General features: G+C 35.1%; 4 protein-coding genes across 4 annotated transcripts; 2 read left to right on the forward strand and 2 right to left on the reverse strand.

Annotated features, from left to right (window-relative positions):
- Positions 1-1496: 1496 nt before the first annotated feature.
- On the forward strand, positions 1497-3978 carry Bfra_009112 (putative major facilitator superfamily transporter protein; the record flags this gene model as incomplete). Its single annotated transcript, XM_037339463.1, has 7 exons — positions 1497-1557; positions 1602-1764; positions 1907-1945; positions 2040-2082; positions 2134-2389; positions 2439-2701; positions 2749-3978. The coding sequence occupies 7 exons, from the start codon at positions 1497-1499 to the stop codon at positions 3976-3978; spliced, it is 2055 nt and encodes a 684-aa protein (XP_037191029.1).
- Positions 3979-11938: 7960 nt separating this feature from the next.
- Positions 11939-13102, forward strand: Bfra_009113 (uncharacterized protein; the record flags this gene model as incomplete). Its single annotated transcript, XM_037339464.1, has 4 exons — positions 11939-12130; positions 12181-12263; positions 12384-12552; positions 13031-13102. 4 exons carry the CDS (start codon positions 11939-11941, stop codon positions 13100-13102), a joined length of 516 nt encoding a protein of 171 aa, XP_037191030.1.
- Positions 13103-15600: 2498 nt separating this feature from the next.
- Bfra_009114 (uncharacterized protein) lies at positions 15601-17161 on the reverse strand (the record flags this gene model as incomplete). The annotated part of the gene is made up of 4 exons (XM_037339465.1): positions 15601-16219; positions 16273-16644; positions 16695-17051; positions 17139-17161. 4 exons carry the CDS (start codon positions 17159-17161, stop codon positions 15601-15603), a joined length of 1371 nt encoding a protein of 456 aa, XP_037191031.1.
- Positions 17162-18134: 973 nt separating this feature from the next.
- Bfra_009115 (uncharacterized protein) lies at positions 18135-18509 on the reverse strand (the record flags this gene model as incomplete). Its single annotated transcript, XM_037339466.1, has 1 exon — positions 18135-18509. The coding sequence occupies one exon, from the start codon at positions 18507-18509 to the stop codon at positions 18135-18137; it is 375 nt and encodes a 124-aa protein (XP_037191032.1).
- Positions 18510-19676: the final 1167 nt, after the last annotated feature.

A 19676-nucleotide genomic window follows, 5' to 3' on the forward strand; every position in this document is an offset into this window, starting at 1 on the left:
TGACGGTTAGTGAAAGGTAAGAGTGATGGTATAAAGAGTGAGGAAAGAAATCATCAATCAAAACATTTCTCCGATGTGAAGTGAAGGTGGTGGTGCTTGACGATAAAGTAAGTACCTATTGCGTTATTTGCAAGTCCGCCCAGTTCTCGGGCGATTATATCATTCACGGAGTCAGTTATGCGGAGAGGGTGGTATCGAGGAGCTAGTACCGAGATGGTATTCACTTCCCATAGGCTAAAGAAGAGCTTCCTGATATGTGACGACGATGATTGTCTTGACTGAAGGAGGAACTGATAAGACATAAAAAGCGGAGAAATGTACATCCGAAGATCAACCTATCGGATGGGATCAGAGGGAGGGAGGGAGGGAGGGGAGAAGGGACGAGAAGAGAAGAAAAGAAAAGAAAAGAATCATATAATGTACAAGTGCCGGGTCCATACAATATCTAGGTGATGATTGGAATGCATGTTAGGGACGAGGGACGAGGGACGAGGGACTAGGTACTCAAGGAGTGGGATGGAGATTGCTTGTTTGGAGTGAAGTTGTGTGTGTGTAAATTCTTCACACTTCTCTCTCCAATAGCAATACAGAGATGACAAAGAAATCAAGAAATGCAATTGTAGAAAGCACCCCAAGGGCGTCCTTCTACGTGATTTCTCTTGTTTCAAGTGAACATGCGGTAAAGATAAAACATTGTTCTCTCTCCCTCGTCCACATATATATTTGCATGTACATGGATCCGAAGTCTGATTCAAGTGATGGACGCCATATGGCGTTAACAAGGCGGACAAACCAATGATATCCAAGTGGCTGCGTCCTGCAGACCGTAAGACAATCTATCGTCCCAACCACAGGTGGGACAAACAACCATGATTGAGGCAGAAAGAAAAGAAAGATAAACAAAAGCACGTGATTGAACCGATAATCGGCGTAGAAATCCTGGAACGTTTTCTTCTCCAATCAAATAAATCAATTCTTCATCATTTGTGCCATTGACCAATCAAACCTTGACATTTGCTCCATTTCAATCGATTTGTCCGCATTCGGATATTTACACATGGTAAATTGTGTTAAAACCGTATTAAATCCATAAAAGACGGGGACGGAGGACTCACACTAGTCCACAATCGGAAAAGCGGCATCACGAGGAGCTGCAGCATTGATATTGGATATCATGTGCCCCACCACTTCGACCTGATTTGACTCTTTTTTCTTTGCTCAAAGCATGACTTCTCTTACAAATCAGTACAAATCATCACTTATATCTCTTCACCTTGCTCTTGCTGCTCTCTTCTTATATCCTCAACATCATGTATTGAAACGGTCGTTTTCTTAGCTATCTACACTCTTGTACACTCTCAATCCAACATCACTATCAACCATCAACCGTCATTCCACCATCTTGTGCTTTCTATGCTTGCTGCGGAAGAAAGACCGTAGATCCGAGGAGGCTGAGAAAGTTGTCTTACCGCCATCATATCTTACCGCCATCAAATATGGTCAAGAGAAAGAATCTAGGGCCAGCAAAATTGCCCGTGGCCCAACTTACAATTCTGGGTAAGTTTCCACTTTGTCTCGTTGTGTTTACATATGTCCAGCAGATCTTCAAATCGTTGATAGTTTCTTCGTTGTAATGATGAAAATCATAGTCAGGGTTTATCTCGGGAGGCCGGTTAATGCAACTGCAAAATACCCCGCCAAACAATGTAACATTGTCACCCAAAAGCTCCTCTCTTTACGAAGATCATGCATCTCCTTTACCTAGTTACATCCTTCTTGAGAAGAATCAATTGAATATCTCTCTCTGCATGGTCACTGTTTCTCCTCGCTGCGAATGTGATTGGAATAGATTTTGAGGATGTGATGGAAATTTCTGTTCGACTGTGATTCTTCAGACCACGCTCAGTCGGATGTATCATTCCGTTTATACAACTACCATTATAGTGTAGACCGTTCAGTCGACAGCTCCATTGGCGATTTACGATTCAAAAATCATTCATAGGTCGTATCCTCATACTAATTGGATTAGCAATATGTAGATTCGCAGAACCAGTCGCCTTGACTTCAGTCTTTCCATATCTAGTGAGTTTCGAGGAAATCCACCAAAAATCATGTGACTAACTTCATGAATAGCCCGAGATGATTGAAAGTTTTGGAGTTGAACAAAAAGATGTAGCAAAATGGGCAGGTATTGCATCTGCTGTTTTCTCATTAGCGCAGTGCATGACAGCTATCATGTGGGGAAGGGCTTCCGATACATTTGGTCGTAAACCTACGATCCTGGTGGGATTAACATGTACAATGATATTAAATATCATATGGGGCATGTCAGTAACTTTGCCCATGGCTATCATAGCTAGAGCACTTCAAGGAGCTTTTAATGGAAATGGTTGGTCCTTCCCCTCGAATGAGAATTCGTATGAGCTAATACAAAATAGTTGGAATTATCCGGACAATGGTAGCCGAAATGGTTCCTGAAAAAGAGCTACAACCAAGAGCATTCTCCATCATGCCATTAGTCTGGAGTCTTGGTTCTATATTTGGTCCATCTTTCGGTGGATTTTTTGCTAGACCAGCACAAAACTTTCCAGGACTTTTCGGGAATAATAGGTTTTTCCTCAATTTTCCTTTTGCATTACCAAATATTATCGCCAGTTTCCTATTCATGATTGGAATCACGACTGGATTTTTTTTCCTCAGGGTATGTTTCAACGATCAATTCCTCGCATTCCCACTAACGAATGCTAGGAAACGCTAGAGTCCAAACGCAATAAGAAAGATTGGGGAGTAGAAGTAGGAAAGAAATTAGTTACCTCTTCCAAAGTGCTTTGTTGTAAACCTCGACCAAGGCATCACACTCCTGGGCATCCAGCCTATGATGAATCATCAGCATCACTTCTCAGACCTACATCTTCTGGGTCAGATACCGCTGAATCTTTTGGTGATAACTTTGAATCTTCCAAATCGAAAGCTCCAATTACCCGCCCAAGTCTTCGAGAGGTATTCACACGTCAATCAGTCATCAATCTCATTGCCTATACATTTCTCGCTCTCCATTCCGTCTCTTATGATCAAATCCTTTCCGTTTTCATGCATCATCCTCGTCAAATCCACGATCCATCAAATACTCAACTCCCATTCAGGTTCTCGGGTGGTTTCGGTCTTCATTCGGGCAGAATCGGTACAATTTTTACCTTCTACGGTGTCGTGGGTGGCTTCATTCAATTCGTTATCTTCCCACCCGCAGCTCGTAAATTTGGTGTATTAAATTGCTTCAAAGTTTGCGCTGTAACGTTCCCAATCATTTGTTTCGTTACTCCATATACAGCACTCATCGAATCATCCACTTGGCAACAAATCATTATTTTCGCAATCCTGATTGTTAAATCTTTTGCAGTCATCTTCGCTTTTCCTTGTTGTGTTATTCTTCTCACCAATTCGGCAGTTAGTCTTCGTATCTTGGGTACATTGAACGGCTTCGCAGTATCCATTTCGGCAGTTGGAAGAGCAATTGGACCAGCCATGTCCGGAGCTGCATTTACTTGGGGCTTGAAAGAGGGTTATATCATTACTCCCTACTTCCTACTTGGAACAATTGCAGCGATCGGTGCAATTCCCATTTGGTATCTGGAGGAAATGGAAGGATTTAGCAAGAGTGGCACAAGCGACGACGAAAGCGAGGAAGAATTGCTCCTCCCACCTGATGATGAGGAAACCGCAATTCTAGGAGGCGATGAAAGAATTCGAAGGGACCCCAATGAAGAAGCACTAGATGTTGTCGATGGTGCACCACTGTCTAAAGCTATAAGTAAACGGAGACAATCGAGCGTTAGTAAAATTGATAGAATGGAGGAAAATATGAGTAGCCCGATTGGAATGATAGGGGGAAGTGTGGGACCTGGAGGAGGAAGAAGATTGAGTAATGGACTCGCGGTTAGTAACTTGGGACAGGGAACAGGAGGAACAAGTTTTACTTGAGAGGAGAAGATGGATTATGGGAAATAAAGATTGGAGGATGGGGGATACTCACGATGTGTAGATTTTTGTACAGGGGAAAATTGGTTTCGGTGAAGGGTTTGGGTGTGGAAATGAAAATGAAAATGAATCACGGAAAATGTATATGATATTCATGGGAAATGAATTGAGAGAAATGAATTGAGAGATTAATTATGATATGATAATGAGGGGAGTGGCAAGGGAGGTGATAGGAAGGCAGGGTAAAAAATAGGTATCTCATTTATAAATTTTCTTCTCATATCACATCCATTATTCTTTATGTTTGAGCAAAGAGTGGTGAATATTCGTTCTGTGTTATGGTTAGATTATAGTTGGTGATTCTTGATAGTGGAAATGAAATGGTAGAGAATGGGATTGACATTGCTTTTCTTAGGTACTTTTGGCTGGGTAAATGAGTACCATGAGATAGTTTGATGGATTGGTTGGTGTGCTTGGTTTGATTGATGTGGTATACTCATCAGGATGGTTATGTGGAAGATTATGTGAATGGTTATGTGGAAGATTATGTGAATGGTTATAGTAAAACCTCTCCGTAAGGAAGGATCCCCTATAAGGATAACCTCTATAAGGATATTTTTTAAATCCCAAATTTTTTTAGGCTTAAAAATGATCTATATCTTTAAAACCCGTTCATGAGGATATCCATATAATTTCTGGTCCTAGAATCACATGTGTTCTTATTGGGTTAATAAAATCATCTGGATTTAATTATTGTGTAATAAATATATTTATTAGAAGTAAACAGCAAGTTACGCATAAGGAGTGATATATTGAATATGTATATATAATCTATATATCCGGAAAGTCCGAAAAAGAAGTTTTATAATAATATGCATGTGTCATATATGTGTTATACATATAATTTCCAATATTTTTTCTATGGTAGGAATCTATTATCTAAATTATATAAACTCTATATATATATATGTTTATAAAAAGTCTTATTAACTTTTGCGATAATACTAATGCTTTAGTATTGTTTATAGTGTTTATGTCTCTAATGGAATTCGATAATTCTATGATCTAATATTATATTATAGTATAAGAGTATTCTTTTATCTAAATCCTATTTTTTTTACTTATATTAGATGAAATCTAATCTATTAAAAGATATAATAATATAAATTCAATCTGTTTTTATAAAATTCTCTTTGTATATACATTAATGGATTGTTTTAAATTTATTATCTTCAGATTATAGAGTCACCTTTTTAGTATGGTAAATGATTCAAATCCAATCTTATATGAATAGACTTCTAACTTATCTATTATTTCATATGATTTATTCGAAATGGTCAATTTAATTAATTTGGTTAATTTGGTTAATTTATAATAAATTAACCAATTCAATCAATTCGGATAGTTTTTAATAAATTCAACAAATCTAGTGAATAAAATAAATCTAATGAATCTAATAAAATTATTGAAATAAATGAAATTTATTGATTTAATTAATTTGATCAATTTGGTCAATTTAAATCAACCAAATTAATTAAATCAACCAAAATAATTGATTTAACCGAATACAATACTAATATCTATTAATTCTCTTTAATATATATATATTCAGTATTCCAGATTCAATCCTAAATTTTTTTTATAAGTTATAAAGCCAGGGTACATAAGTTGTTTTGTAAGAATATTAGTAATCTATTTAATTCCTAGAATCTATATGATATATAATCTTTTGGTATTAATTATATCTTTTCAAATATAATGCCATTAAATATCGATATGTTTTGCCTTACTATAAAACTTATTCTCTTACATCCAATTAATTCTATTAATATTATCACAATATAGAATTAGAATAAAGAACTCTTCCTCAGAGTGTTCTCCTAAATCTTTCATTAGCTTTTCCATTCAAACTAATTCTTTTACATTCTTGTTTACTATTATAATCTCAGCTTTCATTATATAGAGAAATATCGATTTTTGTTTTATTAAAGATTATATTATAGTATTACTATATCTAATGAAAACTACTTCTTGGATAGATTTTCTATTAGCTATAAATTCCTATATCGAATCTATATAGGTCCAATATTCATATAAAAGCATATTAAATTAATTTGAATAAACTATGCCAACTGAATATATATTAGCAAAATATTAAAACAAGTATTTTGTAAATATTAAATAACTTTTCTCTAATATATATATAATACAAATAAATTAACCTATAGTATATACTATATCAGATTAAATATAGTTGAAAAAATAAATAGTACTACTAATAATTTATAAATAAAAAGTCTTATTATTTTTATATAATAAATTATCTATTTCCGTATTTCAAATAACTATATTTAGAAATAAAAGCAAATTCTTGATATTTAAAAAATCAATTCCGAATTTATATAGGATTTTCTTTATATAATTCAATTGGTATATTTTGAATAATCAATCTTATCGATTTCACTTTATTTGAATATTTAGGAATATACTAGTCTCACCCAAATCTTTACATTTCCATTTGTTTGAAATTGTTTTTTTTATTGAATCTATATTAATGTGGTTTCCTATTATTAGTAGATTATTTATATATAATAAAATATATAATCCCTTTCTTATAAAAAGATTTGAATTTACTACAAATTCTTTAAATTCAATTTCTTTGAAAAATCTTTGAATAATAATTTATCAAATTTTTGGTGCTTGTTTTAGCTTATAAAGTGACTTTTTCAGTTTGAGATATAATTTGCTTTTGAATCTAATCTCAGGGAAGATTTCTTTGAAAAATTCTGATATTTTTATAAGGATTTTTGTATCTATTAGCTCATTATTCAAAAAAGTAGTATTAATATTTATATTATTAATTTCTAAATCTTCTATTACAGCTTTTATTAATAAAATATATAATATCAAATATTTTACTATATTAGCGAAAATCTTTTGATAATCTATTCCATATTTTTGAAAATAATCTTTGATTATTAGTTTTACTTTTCTTTTAGCCAATTTGCTAAAGTGATTTAGTTTATTTCTTAGAATATATTTATTATTTAATAGTTTTTGGCTTATAGATATAGCTTTATTTATAATTTCGAAGATATTATTATTCTTAAGACTTTATAGTTTATTTCTAATTACTTTTATTTATATTTGGGCATCCCTTTGTATAATATCTTTAAGTTCTATTAATTCTTTTAATATTAATTCAGAGTTACTAATTAAGGAGTCTTTAGAATATGCGAAGGTAATATGTAATATAACTATATACTAAACAATCTAATTACTAAAGATCTTTCTTAATCATTTTTTATAACTTTTATTTAGAGTATTTTGAATCAAAGTAGCTATTAGAATAAATCTAACTCTTGGAATCTCTATAATTACTTATATTCTCTATTTTGAAGATAAAGGTATTTACACATTTTATACTGAATATCCAATTCCCTATAATTATTACTATTATAGTATTTGTAAAGAATAGATTCAAGTTTTCTTTTGCTTTTTTTGAATCTAAGCTTTCATTCATTTATTAATATATATATCTTTATATATATCTTCTTGTACTACCAATTACACCCTTCTTTTTATAGCCTTTTATAAGTTATATAAATAAAGTTTTTTTTTTCTTTTTATTCTAAATAGTTCTAGAATATTCTTTTTTTTGAATTTTTTAAATAAATATCTATATTCATTGAAATCAGTATCTACTGTTTTAATAATAGTTTTGATATAAAGATTAAAAAAGTGATAGATATTATTTTTATTTATTCTAATTATAATATACTCTCCTTTAAATATTCTAAACTCAAATTTCTTAATTATCAAATTTGGTTACTAAGAGTTCCTAACTTACATTTTATAACCAAATATTCTAAGCTTCTTAAAATCAGACTATTTGTTATACATAATCTTATATAGCATTATTACTATAGAAAGTATTCCTGCCTCTCCAAAAAGTAGTATTTTAATAAGTGATTTGTTTTTTAGGTATACAGCATATTTAACAATGAGTTTCTATATACTAGGCTTGATATCTAATTTGTTTAATAGCAATTTCGCTATAGTATTGATATTTTGAATCTTTTTTTCAGCTATTCCATTTATAGAGTACTTTCCAAAAGATAAGGATTCGAATATTAAGCCTTTCTTTTCAATCTCTATTTAAAAAGATATTCCAAATTCACTCTTTCCATTATCTGTTTTAATAATAGCAACCTTACAATTAAATTCTTTTTTAATTTGATTAATAAGGTATATTAATATGGGTATAATAGTTTCTACAGATTTATCTTTTATGAATTTAAGTCAAATTTCTTTTATTATATTATTAACAATTATAATAAAATATCTGTTTTTATTTTCAAAAGATTCTTAAATCCCTAATAAATCTATATATAAATATCATAGTTTTGTAGATGTATGAATAGCTATATATTTATTGAAATACTCATTTATTCTCTCTGTGAGATAAAGCTTGTAAGCTTTTTGATTAGTATTTTTCTTTTTTTTAATATAATATAATCTATTTGAAGCTTTCTTTAACTTATCCATTTGATTATAATTGAAATAATCTAAGCATTAATATATAATCTCAGCTTTATTGTTATTTACATCAATCTTTCCTATTTCTAAATCTATATCTATTATATATACTTATTAAATAAATGGTTATCAAATAATATAATTATTATTAATATATCTTACAGCTATTTCTAGCTAATTATTTTTTTAATATAATATTAAATTCTTTTCGAAAATAACTTTTCGATCTATCTCAACAAATATCCTAATTGAAATAAGTTGATTATTTCGAAAGTTCTTAATATACCAGATATCTCTTAATATAAAGTTTCTAATAATAGCTGTTCTATATACAGTACTCATAGAATATGCATTATTCATAGTTTTGACTCTTTATGGAATACCCCATTATACAACATTAAAGAGATTTTCAATAAAGTTAGTGAAATAATAAAAGACTCTCAAATCAAGAATCCATATATTATTTTGGATTTTAGCATACATTACAATATAAGGATAAAGGGAATTAATATATTTATCTACTATAACTATTTATACAAAACTATTATTTTCAGTCTTTTTATTTGAATATAAGATTTCTCTAGCCTTATTATATTCTCAGTAAACATCTTGCCAGTATTCTTTCTTCTTATAGAATTTGTAAATATAAGATTTAGTCTTAGTAGCTTTGTCAGAATTTGATAAAGTAGTATAAACTTTCTCAAGCATATATTTTCTTTTATTTCCATAATATTCTCCATATTCTTTTCCACCCCTTCCTCGAGCTCTCTTATTGCTTTTTCTTCTTATATTTCCTTATACAATATTAGCTATTACTAAATAACTTATTATATCTTAAGGAATTCTTTTAATTTATTATAGGGTATATAATATATCTCATATATTTATATTTAATGATATAATAAAGTTTCACTATATCTACCAGATTTCTATATTTGACAATATATTTAAAAGATAAAAATAGATCTTTATTTCAAATAAAGATTATATTATTGCAGATAATTTATATTAATAATTAAGAAGTTAATCAAAGAAGAATTAAATCATCTCTATTTTAAGGTTGAATTGCTCGTGGGCGAATTATTACCAGAGATTTTGAACGTATTAAAGATTTGTATTATTATTAAACATTAAGAGTTTTACCCAGATTCTTATAATATCTTCTGCATCGATTATATGCATAAGTTAAAAGTGGTACATAGAAATAACATAGGAATTGATAATAGAGAATACAATTCCTGTTTTTCTATCCCATTCGGCAATATTAGCTCAACCACTCACTAATCTTACATTTTTCCCTATACATAGAGATAGCACAAATACTACTATCATAGCAATTCGAATAACTTTATAGAAATCTATCCAGTTATAACCATTAAAAATAATTAATATTCCCCATTTTGTTTAAACTATATCAACAATAATCTTGCTTGCCATAATATCAAGAGTAGAAATAGCTATAAGGAAATAAGAATTCGAAATTCAGGGAATACAAAAATATAAAATGAAGTTTATAATAACACGATACTTATAACCTATCAGAAGTAGATAGTAAGTTACACATAAGAAGTAATATATTGAATATATATATATAATCTATATATCCAGGAAGTCCAAAAAAGGAGTTTTATAGTGATATGCATGTGCTACACACGTACTACACATATGATTTCCAACAATATTGATACTTTAATCAGATTTAATTGAGATGGAAAAAGCATCATATCATCTCGTTCAACCGTTTTTTTATGTTAATATATGGCAAGTATTATATCGAAGATGGTAGTGGATATTCTGAGTCGTATAAGTTATCTATATATATTGTTGTTAGAGAAAACTCTTGATCGATTTTATTTATCTACAGGTAGCCTACTGATGCGACGCGATTATGCGATGCGATGTGTATATGCATGTAAGTGGATAGAGTAGATGGAAAAATAGGAATAATAACACATCCCTTCTGAATATTTTCTGAGGCTGCTGTGACAAGGTTCCGTCTTGTCTCACGCTTGGAGTCTGTGTTACCTTGCTTTCTATATTTTACTAGATCTTCGGTTTATACGAAAATGTAATTATCAGATATTGTGAGAGAGATATTCAATAGTGGGATGTGTATATGATTAACGAGGGGCTCACTCGGGTAGGTCAAATGGTTATATATGACTGGTCGTGCCATAACTGTCAACTCGAACTTACAAGCCTACTGTGAATTTTTCTGATGTAGTTGCTGCGGAAGTGTGTAGGTACTAGTGCTTGTAGCGTCACTTGATCACTTTCCCACAGATGTTCTTTTTTTATGTAACTGTATCATGATAAGATATCTTTATAGCATTATCAACTCTCCTAGGGGAATCAGTAGGTGTGCGTGAAGGGAAGCGCTCGCTTATTCCTGACTATACTGTTTTGTGGGATATGTGATGAATATTGAGTTTGTATTCACGCACTTGCCTGTTGATTATCTTCAAGCAATTGCTTGTTTGTATTCAGTGTGAAATAATCAGTATCGCTAGTATAATACTAGGAAATGGGAATCTGACTGTGGATTTCAATCTACATGTAGTGTATGTCGGTACTAGATTGTGTTCAGCGTTGTAATGAGTATTTTCCGTATTTTGAATACGCCCCACTTTAGTGATATGTATTCAATTCTTGAAATATATTTTAATGATTATTATTGGATTGAGTATCACTGGTAGTGTTGGACATTTCAGTAATATTGAATATCACTAGCAATATATTGAAATACCGGAACTTATATATTTTCAATTGAATGTTATATATTTGAATAGATTTAAGTCTCATAAGGAAAAAGATCTTTCAAAATTCATAGATTTCAAGCACAAATATGCGAAACCCTGTATTTAGGTACATCTTCAATATAGCTGCTTTGCTATAATATCTATAGATGTGGATATTATTAGTTATTATACGTATTAGTATGCGTATTGTACTTCTTATATTAGTTATAGTAATACTATCGTATACTAATTTCAACACTGACTGTATCTAATACTCGTCCACGGTTTACTAGCTAGTCGTTCTGTAATGTTTATTTATAATACAGCGGATTAAGTGTGTATGTATATTTATACAATGTATTAAGATGGAAGATACGGTCTCCAGATTTGTAAAAACATGCGAGACTGAGAACCGTATTCTTCTTCTCATTCCTACATGAGCTTCAGAAGGCACTGGCTTCCAACCTCTTTTTTTCTTGTTATGATAGTATCATAATTGTTACTAATACATCTCATCGATAAAGCTTAGAAATAAATCTCAGAAATACATGTCACTAATAACTCTCATCATCGAAAAGAACACCAAACCTCGGATACAACATCAATTAAACATTTTCAGTATGAGTTGCGGTGAAGAAGAAACACCAACATTCCAAAAGTTTCATGTCCGTTGACAAGTTCCAGATATGCGCATCGAACTGTTCGGACACACAGAATTACAAGTCCGCTCAAGCATTCTAAAGGAACATTCGGACTTTTTCTTCAAATTCCTCGATTCGCCCGAAAAGAACCAGTCGGAAGATTCGGAATGGCAATATGACTGGGTCAGTGAAGTAGAAGATGATGGAGAATGGCATCTTGTTGCTAAACAAAATATGGTAAGTACTCCACTTGTCTATCATCTGTAGAAAAAACTAACAGATCTCAGCAATCAAGTCTCGTCGACAATGTCCTCAGTGAGGAAAATGCAGATCTCCAACCCCTAGCATTCTGTTTCATGATCAATGCTATGTACAGAATTACATGTGCAATCCAACCTCGAACACTAGAAACCATCATCAAAATGGCAGACTACTATCTCTGTATCCCAATCATCTCCTACCACATCTCTGCCTGCATATAGACCAATAGCGATGCACTCGCTCGCCGAATCAGCGAAGAACCCGAGCACTTCATCGAGCTCGCCTACACCTTCCGCAACAAAACTCTTTTCCGCGAATGCGCCTTCCACAACGCAGGAGACATCGAGGCCTCACAGCCGGAGCCCTACGGTCTTATTCTCTACGATGGACATTTCCCGGTGACATGAATCCGAAGATTCATGAAGTACTAGAAACCATGCGTGATCGTGTCATTGGCCATCTCCTCCAAAAACAGATGAATGTTTGATGTCTTGTGCGGGAGATCCGGATCATTTGAAGATCTTGAGTACTCCAATTCCGAGGAATATCACAATTCCAGCGTATTATCGAGGATTAGCTGGAGATCATAGGTTGCAGGGGTTGATTGAACGTTTGCTTGAGAATTATTTGGTTTTTAATGCCAATTCTCTATTTGAAGCTGGGAGATTGGGCTCGATGGGAGCTGATCACTTCTATCATGCAACTTTGAATAATGAGGAACTATCTGTAAATTGTTTTCTAAACAGATCTTGTGTTTTCCTTAGTTTGAGAGATTCAAAATATACTTTTGATTGGGGAAGTTGTGTTTCTAATACAGGTTTCTTGAGTCTTGCACGAGATGGCAGAATTGATACACATACTAACTTTAATTTCTAGTGGGACGTAGACGAAATCGACGACTCTGACGTTTCCTTGCCTAGCCCGTCGAAAAAGCGGCGATTAGAATAAGAATGCAAACTGACTAGTAGATGATCACGGTTTTACCCGGAGGTCCATTGAGAGGAAACTTCATCAGATAGTCTTGACATGTGAAAACACTAATAGTAGAGATGTTCGGCATACAACGAGTGGTAGTGGTAGTGGGGCAGATGAAAGGCGACTGCTAGGAAATATTTCATCTGAACATTCTCCCAAAATACATTTTGTCCCTTCAAATGAACATCATATTTGATATCCACCAATTGCCATCTCAAAGATTATAGTGATCAATTAACTTAGCATAACGATGACAACCTCCAGGTATCTAGCAAGCAATTAATTGACAGCATATTTCAGCCTCAATGAGTTGTTTCTCCTCTGCCTGCGGCTGATGATATTGAATTCGGCTAACGAAATCCCACTTAGAGTAATAACAACAGGAATTGAAGAGCCACCTTCACTTGAAGAAGTGACTTTTCACTCCCATAGCTTAAGCTAAGCTCAAGACATCTGAATCCGTAAGAATAAGAAAATCGCCTCAGATAGGTTGATTAATCAGCGCTATGTCAAATGTTCTGAGAAAGTTTACTAGAACGCTTTCTCCTACTTGGGTATCTCTCGGAAGATAATGTTAAGTATAATTTATGAATCTTAGAAACCTTGGGAACTGATGTGTTTCTTGATAACGTTTATGATAATGTAGAGATATAGTAGCGGACTACACAACGGGTAATTGAAGTGAAGTCTGGTGGGAGTGAAAAGAAAGATGTATGATTTGAGAGCTGTTTTCCTTTCACATTATGACCTCGTAGGTCGCACATCATTAGTTCAATGGTTGACAAATTGTGCTAGAATGAGAAATTACCCCTGCATGCTCGAGTATCTAGGTAGAATTTGGGCTGATTCCATGTACTAGGTAGGGTACCTACGGAGCAAGGGGAAGGTTTGACAGATTTTCTGCAAAGCAGACTACCTGCAATCTGCGGGGGAGAGGGTGAATAATTTTTGCGTAGCCTACGTAGCAGAAAAGAACGTGGATTGAAAAGCATGGCAGAGAAGACATTTCACAGATCTTTCAAGTCGGCAATACGTTGATCTTGCGTGTATCATCATCATCTTTAACTACCAAGATCCCATTTAACTGACAAAATACGATGCCTTTGACTTATACATGTTTCTTCGTGCATCCTCGCTAGAGGCGTCTCGAGCGGCGACGCCGTGGTGTGGGTGCTGAATCGTAGCGCTGAGAACAAGAATGCTCATAATCATCGAGTATTCCACTCCTTTCCCATCGCCGAATCTCTGAACCTGGCTTCTTCCTCAATAAACCCGCAAGGACTAATGTTGGTAAGCTTAAGCTTCTGTGGCTTGAGTGGCAAGAAGCACATGTCGCTTAAGTCTGGCCACGGTATTTCGAAATCGGGTAATGGCAACCGAGCCTAAGGTATAGTTCCGTGCGTCGGTGAATCTTCGAGAGATTTCAAGAGTTCGGTTATATTCAAATTGTCAATTTTGAGTTTGTGATTTGTGCGGGGTAGCTCTGACGATGATTGATATTATTTCCGGTCATTGGTATGACCCCGTTATCGTCTCTGAATCCCGTCTCTTTTGTCATTGATTTCTATTTCGGGTGCTTGCGATATGGAACTGTAAAAAAACGAAACCCGCTTCGAGGCAAGCCAAGAATGTAAAAATTTGACAGACAGACAGACCACTGTAGATGTGGCAAACCGCATTCGTCGTGGAACGCCAGAATCAAATCGATGATGCATAACCGGAGTTAGACGAATTGAGTCCCTATTCCAGGCATTCAATTCTTGATCATCGAAGTCGTATTAAAGTAAAAGTGTCCGTAAGAAGAAGCCAACGATAAGTGCGCGGGGTCGATGGATTTGTATCTATATAGTATTGCGTTCTGACGTTTAAACATAGTCCCAAAGTCTTGGATGCAAATTTGTAATTCAGTACAATAATTTCGAGAAAAGTATTCGGAAATTTTTAATTGCGTGGTGAAAATCTATTGGAAAAATTTCTTTAATTCATCAACCGCTTACACGCCAGTGGTTTAGGGTACTAATAGGGGGAACTAAATGCCGAGTGATGGATTTATTGCCGAGGAACACGTGACACGACATTGAGAGAAGTTTTGGGGAGAATAATGATTTATTTGGAAGATAATCATAGTTTATATCCTCAGTAAGAATAGTCCTCCATCCTCGAATTCTTTTGTATTTTGTGATTATTTGTACAATAAAAAGTAGCACAAATGCCGTTTTGTACATGCCAGATGATAAGCTCCGGACATTTGAAGCCATCAATTCGAAGTAATATTCTGAATATTGAGATGCTGTAGGATTCTGAAGCTGAGTATAAAGAATTCAATCTTGTCTCTCGTAAAACACGTTAGTATCTTCTTTTCTTATACTGTTTTGATAACAAGCAATAAACACGTCAACGACAACATACTTATCTGTTTACAGACAAAACTTAAAATCCTACATCTGCTTGGTGAGAACTCCACAAACTTTCTATTCGTGGCGATTTCTTACCACAAAGCAACGTCGACTCGTATCCTCCCTGAGTTCAAAGAAGTTATTCTCGTAGTCAAGGAAAGTCTTACCGAAACCACCCCTTAATGCCCATGATTCTATGACATCACGATGCCAATCCATATATCTCCCTTCAGGAGCTTCCCACATACAAAATCCCGAAAGATTATCTTTTGATCGGCCAAGTACGATACCTCGAACCCCCACTTTCTGATTGATACACTCGATCACTGCTAAGACAAAGGCGTCTTGTTTTGCGCGGCAACTCTCATAATGATTGTCTCGATAATAGATATCATATCTAGGAGCTGCATTAACACAATAGTTCTCTGGATTCGGTAATTGGATAATAACTCTTTTGACTCTTCGATAGGGGACGAGAGTGAGGAAGTTTTTGAGAAAAGTCCAATCGCCTTGATCGGCTTGGCAGAGGATAATGCGGGAACTCCGTTCTCTTGTCAAGCTTAGTTCTTGAGAAAACTGCACATCTCGAATACGGTTGGCGCTATGTAGTTGTCGGACTAAACCGCACAGAACAGTGCTTGGAGTCGAAGCCGAAAAGTCACCATAATATTTCAGATCTTCGTGAATACGCCCACTATCTACACGTTAGCTTTTTCCTCGTCCTTATGGGGAGATGCAGTAACTGACTACAGAGTAAGCTTCAAGTCGGATTCAGCCAATTCCAAATCATTCGAATTCAATTGAGATGGGACAATTCGAGAGGCTTTGTTGACTGCCATGAGTCCTGTCATATCATGAACGTTATAGCTTATCTTGGATGTATGGTTTCTCAGCTCGGCGCCGAGTTCATAACTATTCAGTCTCTCAAATGTAGTTAGCGCGTGGGTGTAAGCTCGTCTCTGGCCTCGAAGTGCTTTCAATAGACGTGGTCCCTGATCAGCCGAGCAGAAAGTGCTTCGACCGCAAAAAACAAAAATCATCTCCCTAACTTCAGTCGGCAGTCTCTCGAGGATGCAGTCTTCGGGCTTGAACTCGGTTGCTCGTTCTTTAAGGTCTGGTCTACTGATGACGTCTGCAGATATTATTTCGAGATCTTTAAATTCATCAACGAAATGTCCATAATTATCGGCGGAATTTTAAAGTTAACAACGAAATATTCAAAGCTGTTGATGAAATATTTCAATTCATCGACGAAATCTTCATCGATGTCAGAGTCATCGGGGCCGGCAGCATGATAGTTCCAGCTCTTAAGAATGTCTCCGGCTGTCTTGATATAATCTCGAAGATGTTTGAGACTAGGAATAGCAGGGTTAGAAAATTTGTTTCGGATTCGACAACTTCGACGCCTCTTGCGTGCGAGATTCCTGTTTCGATATTGCGGTTGCTCTCGGTAAAATGGCGAAAGTCGGGGGTAGAGGGGTACAGCATTGTTGAAAGTTTGTGACGATTGAAGTCTTGAAGTATGACTGACAACTGTGTTTGAATTTTACAGATGAAAGAAAAATGTGAGAGGACATATCAATATATAGATTTGTACGATGCAGTAGTTGAACCGTCTCGAAACTATCTTAACCATCTTACATTAGAAGAGATCTAACATGCTCTAAAGTAGTGAGCTCTCTAACGCGGGGTTGAAACCAAGAGTCAAGTTTTTCTGGAGTTAATTCATAGTTTCTCCACACAGGTTCTCACAGAGGTCCTTAAAGGTAGTATGCTGAGGAAATCAATGGAATTCGATGATTGAAATGTTGTAAAGGGGCGACGACTTGGGGTATGAAGCGCGGTGGGTGCATAGGAGACGCACGTGCTCTTATAAATCGATACGCAAGCCACTTTTCCACAGTGGCTCTGCTGTGGCTTACGTCTGCATATTTATCGCCCCCAAAATCCTGAAATCTCGTCAAAATTCGCTGAAATTATGACATTTTATGATGATTCAAAGAATACTAGAATTGATACTCGATTCACAAAAGCATTCTACATGAAAAACTCTTTTCATTTTGGCAAGTGCAAGTACAGCCAAACACAAAATCTTGACATCAGATGTGGTTCTGATAAGAAATTGTACTCGACTACCCACGTAAGCAACATGATGTCGGTTGACCGCCCATTCAGAACTTAAAAATTTCCGAACCAAACACTAGAAGCAGCTTAGATGTCACTCTAGTATCATAGGAGATTCAAATTTTCTGCTACAAAATGGTGTCACTTGTTCATACAAATTCTTAACATAACAAGTTCAGCTAGCATTAGGCATTCAATCGAGGCATCATGGATATGAAGAAATGAGATCCTGACTATCGAGTAAGAGCAAATTTTTACCTGATAATATAGAGAATATTAATTAAGTCAACAGGAACTATATCATTTGGAGTTGTGTACTAAGAATACTATCTCAAATCGAATTCCCATCATCATCAGTCTCAAAGCCTTGTGCAGTCATGACTGGATAGCTACCGTGTCACTTATGGCTCCTACGCCATGGTGCCTCCATCCTCAGTCGTCCGAAGGATCATTCTTTATCATCACAACTAGCCATCGATATACCCTTAGTTCTCTCCAGAGTTCGAGCTTCCGGTATCCTCTCGCTTGCCCTTCGCCTTCTTAGCCTTAACTCCACCCCGATGATTCTTTCTCTTCGATTTCCCGGTTCTCTGTGTTCCCTGCTTGGGTCTCTGTCCGATAGCCCCGTCGCTCTCCCATTCCTCGATGACCTCTTTGAGTCCCTTATAAGTTTGATGAAGGGTCAAGATAAAGAGCCAGATAATGATCGGTCCAACGAGAACGAGGTATTGCGGGGTGTGTTTCATACAGCATGAGAGAGATTTAAATATGATGGCCATGTACGCGCTGCAGCCGGCTAGATGAAAAGCTGTGTCTCGAACAGCGGCAGTGGTGCGGGGTTGGATTCCTGATGAAGACATGTTTTTAGATGATCGGATCTTTCGAAGACAGTTCATCTCTTTGCTTGATTGTATGATAAGACGAGTTGTGACTTGGGAGTTGTAATTTGTGAGCTGTCTTATTGAAAGCTTAATGGAATTTTTGTAATAGAGAATTACTTGGTGGGTGGTAGAATGAATATATACTTATGCGTCGTCGAGGTGCGGTTGAGGGGTGCGGTCAAGACTCTTGATGTGCGCTACGCGAGGCTTCAGGGGTCGTAATGTACGACGATGTACGGGAGATAGATACTCCAATCAATATATTTGCGACAGTAGTGCTGCTATTGCTCATATTATACTCCAATAATCTTCTGTCTTCGGAAATTTACATTTGTGTCAGCAAGAGCTCCGGAAGATTGGAATTTGGTTATTTGGGCTGTCGTATACACATACGGCCTTAGTGGTCGGTGTCGTAGCCAAAGTATGATTATCATCACGATCTATAGATTATACTGTTGAAGTTTGTATTGAACTAGTACTTTTGTATCACAGGAGCAGTTGTTGATGTTTCAATGAATATGGTCATGATCATGATTCTTCATAAAATTTTCAGACCAATTACTTAACTATCTCAGTCTTTTGCTAATAGACAATACGGAATATTATCCCGAAATAAGTCATTTTGAATATCAGACGGGAATTCCTGTGGAGCCATTCAAAATCAACTTGCCATGATCTGATACTTTATATCTTCTTCTGTTTCTGTGGGCTTTCCAATCGATGCATTAACGAAGAGCTCTACTATCTTTGAGATGAGAGGGTAGAGTAGTGCCCAGAAATCATACACAAAGCATTTCCAGTACAGAAAGATTAATGTATGTTTTGAGTTAAATCGTCCATTGTAGTGCGATGGTATTAAGATATCATCTAGCGTGAGCAGCGATTAAATGTTCTGGACCTTGGGTTCTGGGACCATTTAACTTCTTCTAGATGTACAACCAAAATCTTGCATTAAGTAAATGACTTAATGAGTAGCTTTGGAAAGATGTTGAAAGTGTTGAGTTACTATTCACCGATGGCTGAGATGGCCAAGAAGCGGCAGAGGTGGAAGTATGAGAGGCTGGAATCTGTCTTTGTGTACTACTCTCTGATGCTAGTTATTACTTCCCGGCGAAAATTATAAGGAGTTCTATTGTCTCGACTTTG

This window comes from Botrytis fragariae (assembly GCF_013461495.1).
Source record: "Botrytis fragariae strain BVB16 chromosome Unknown tig00000101, whole genome shotgun sequence".
NCBI lineage: Eukaryota > Fungi > Ascomycota > Leotiomycetes > Helotiales > Sclerotiniaceae > Botrytis > Botrytis fragariae.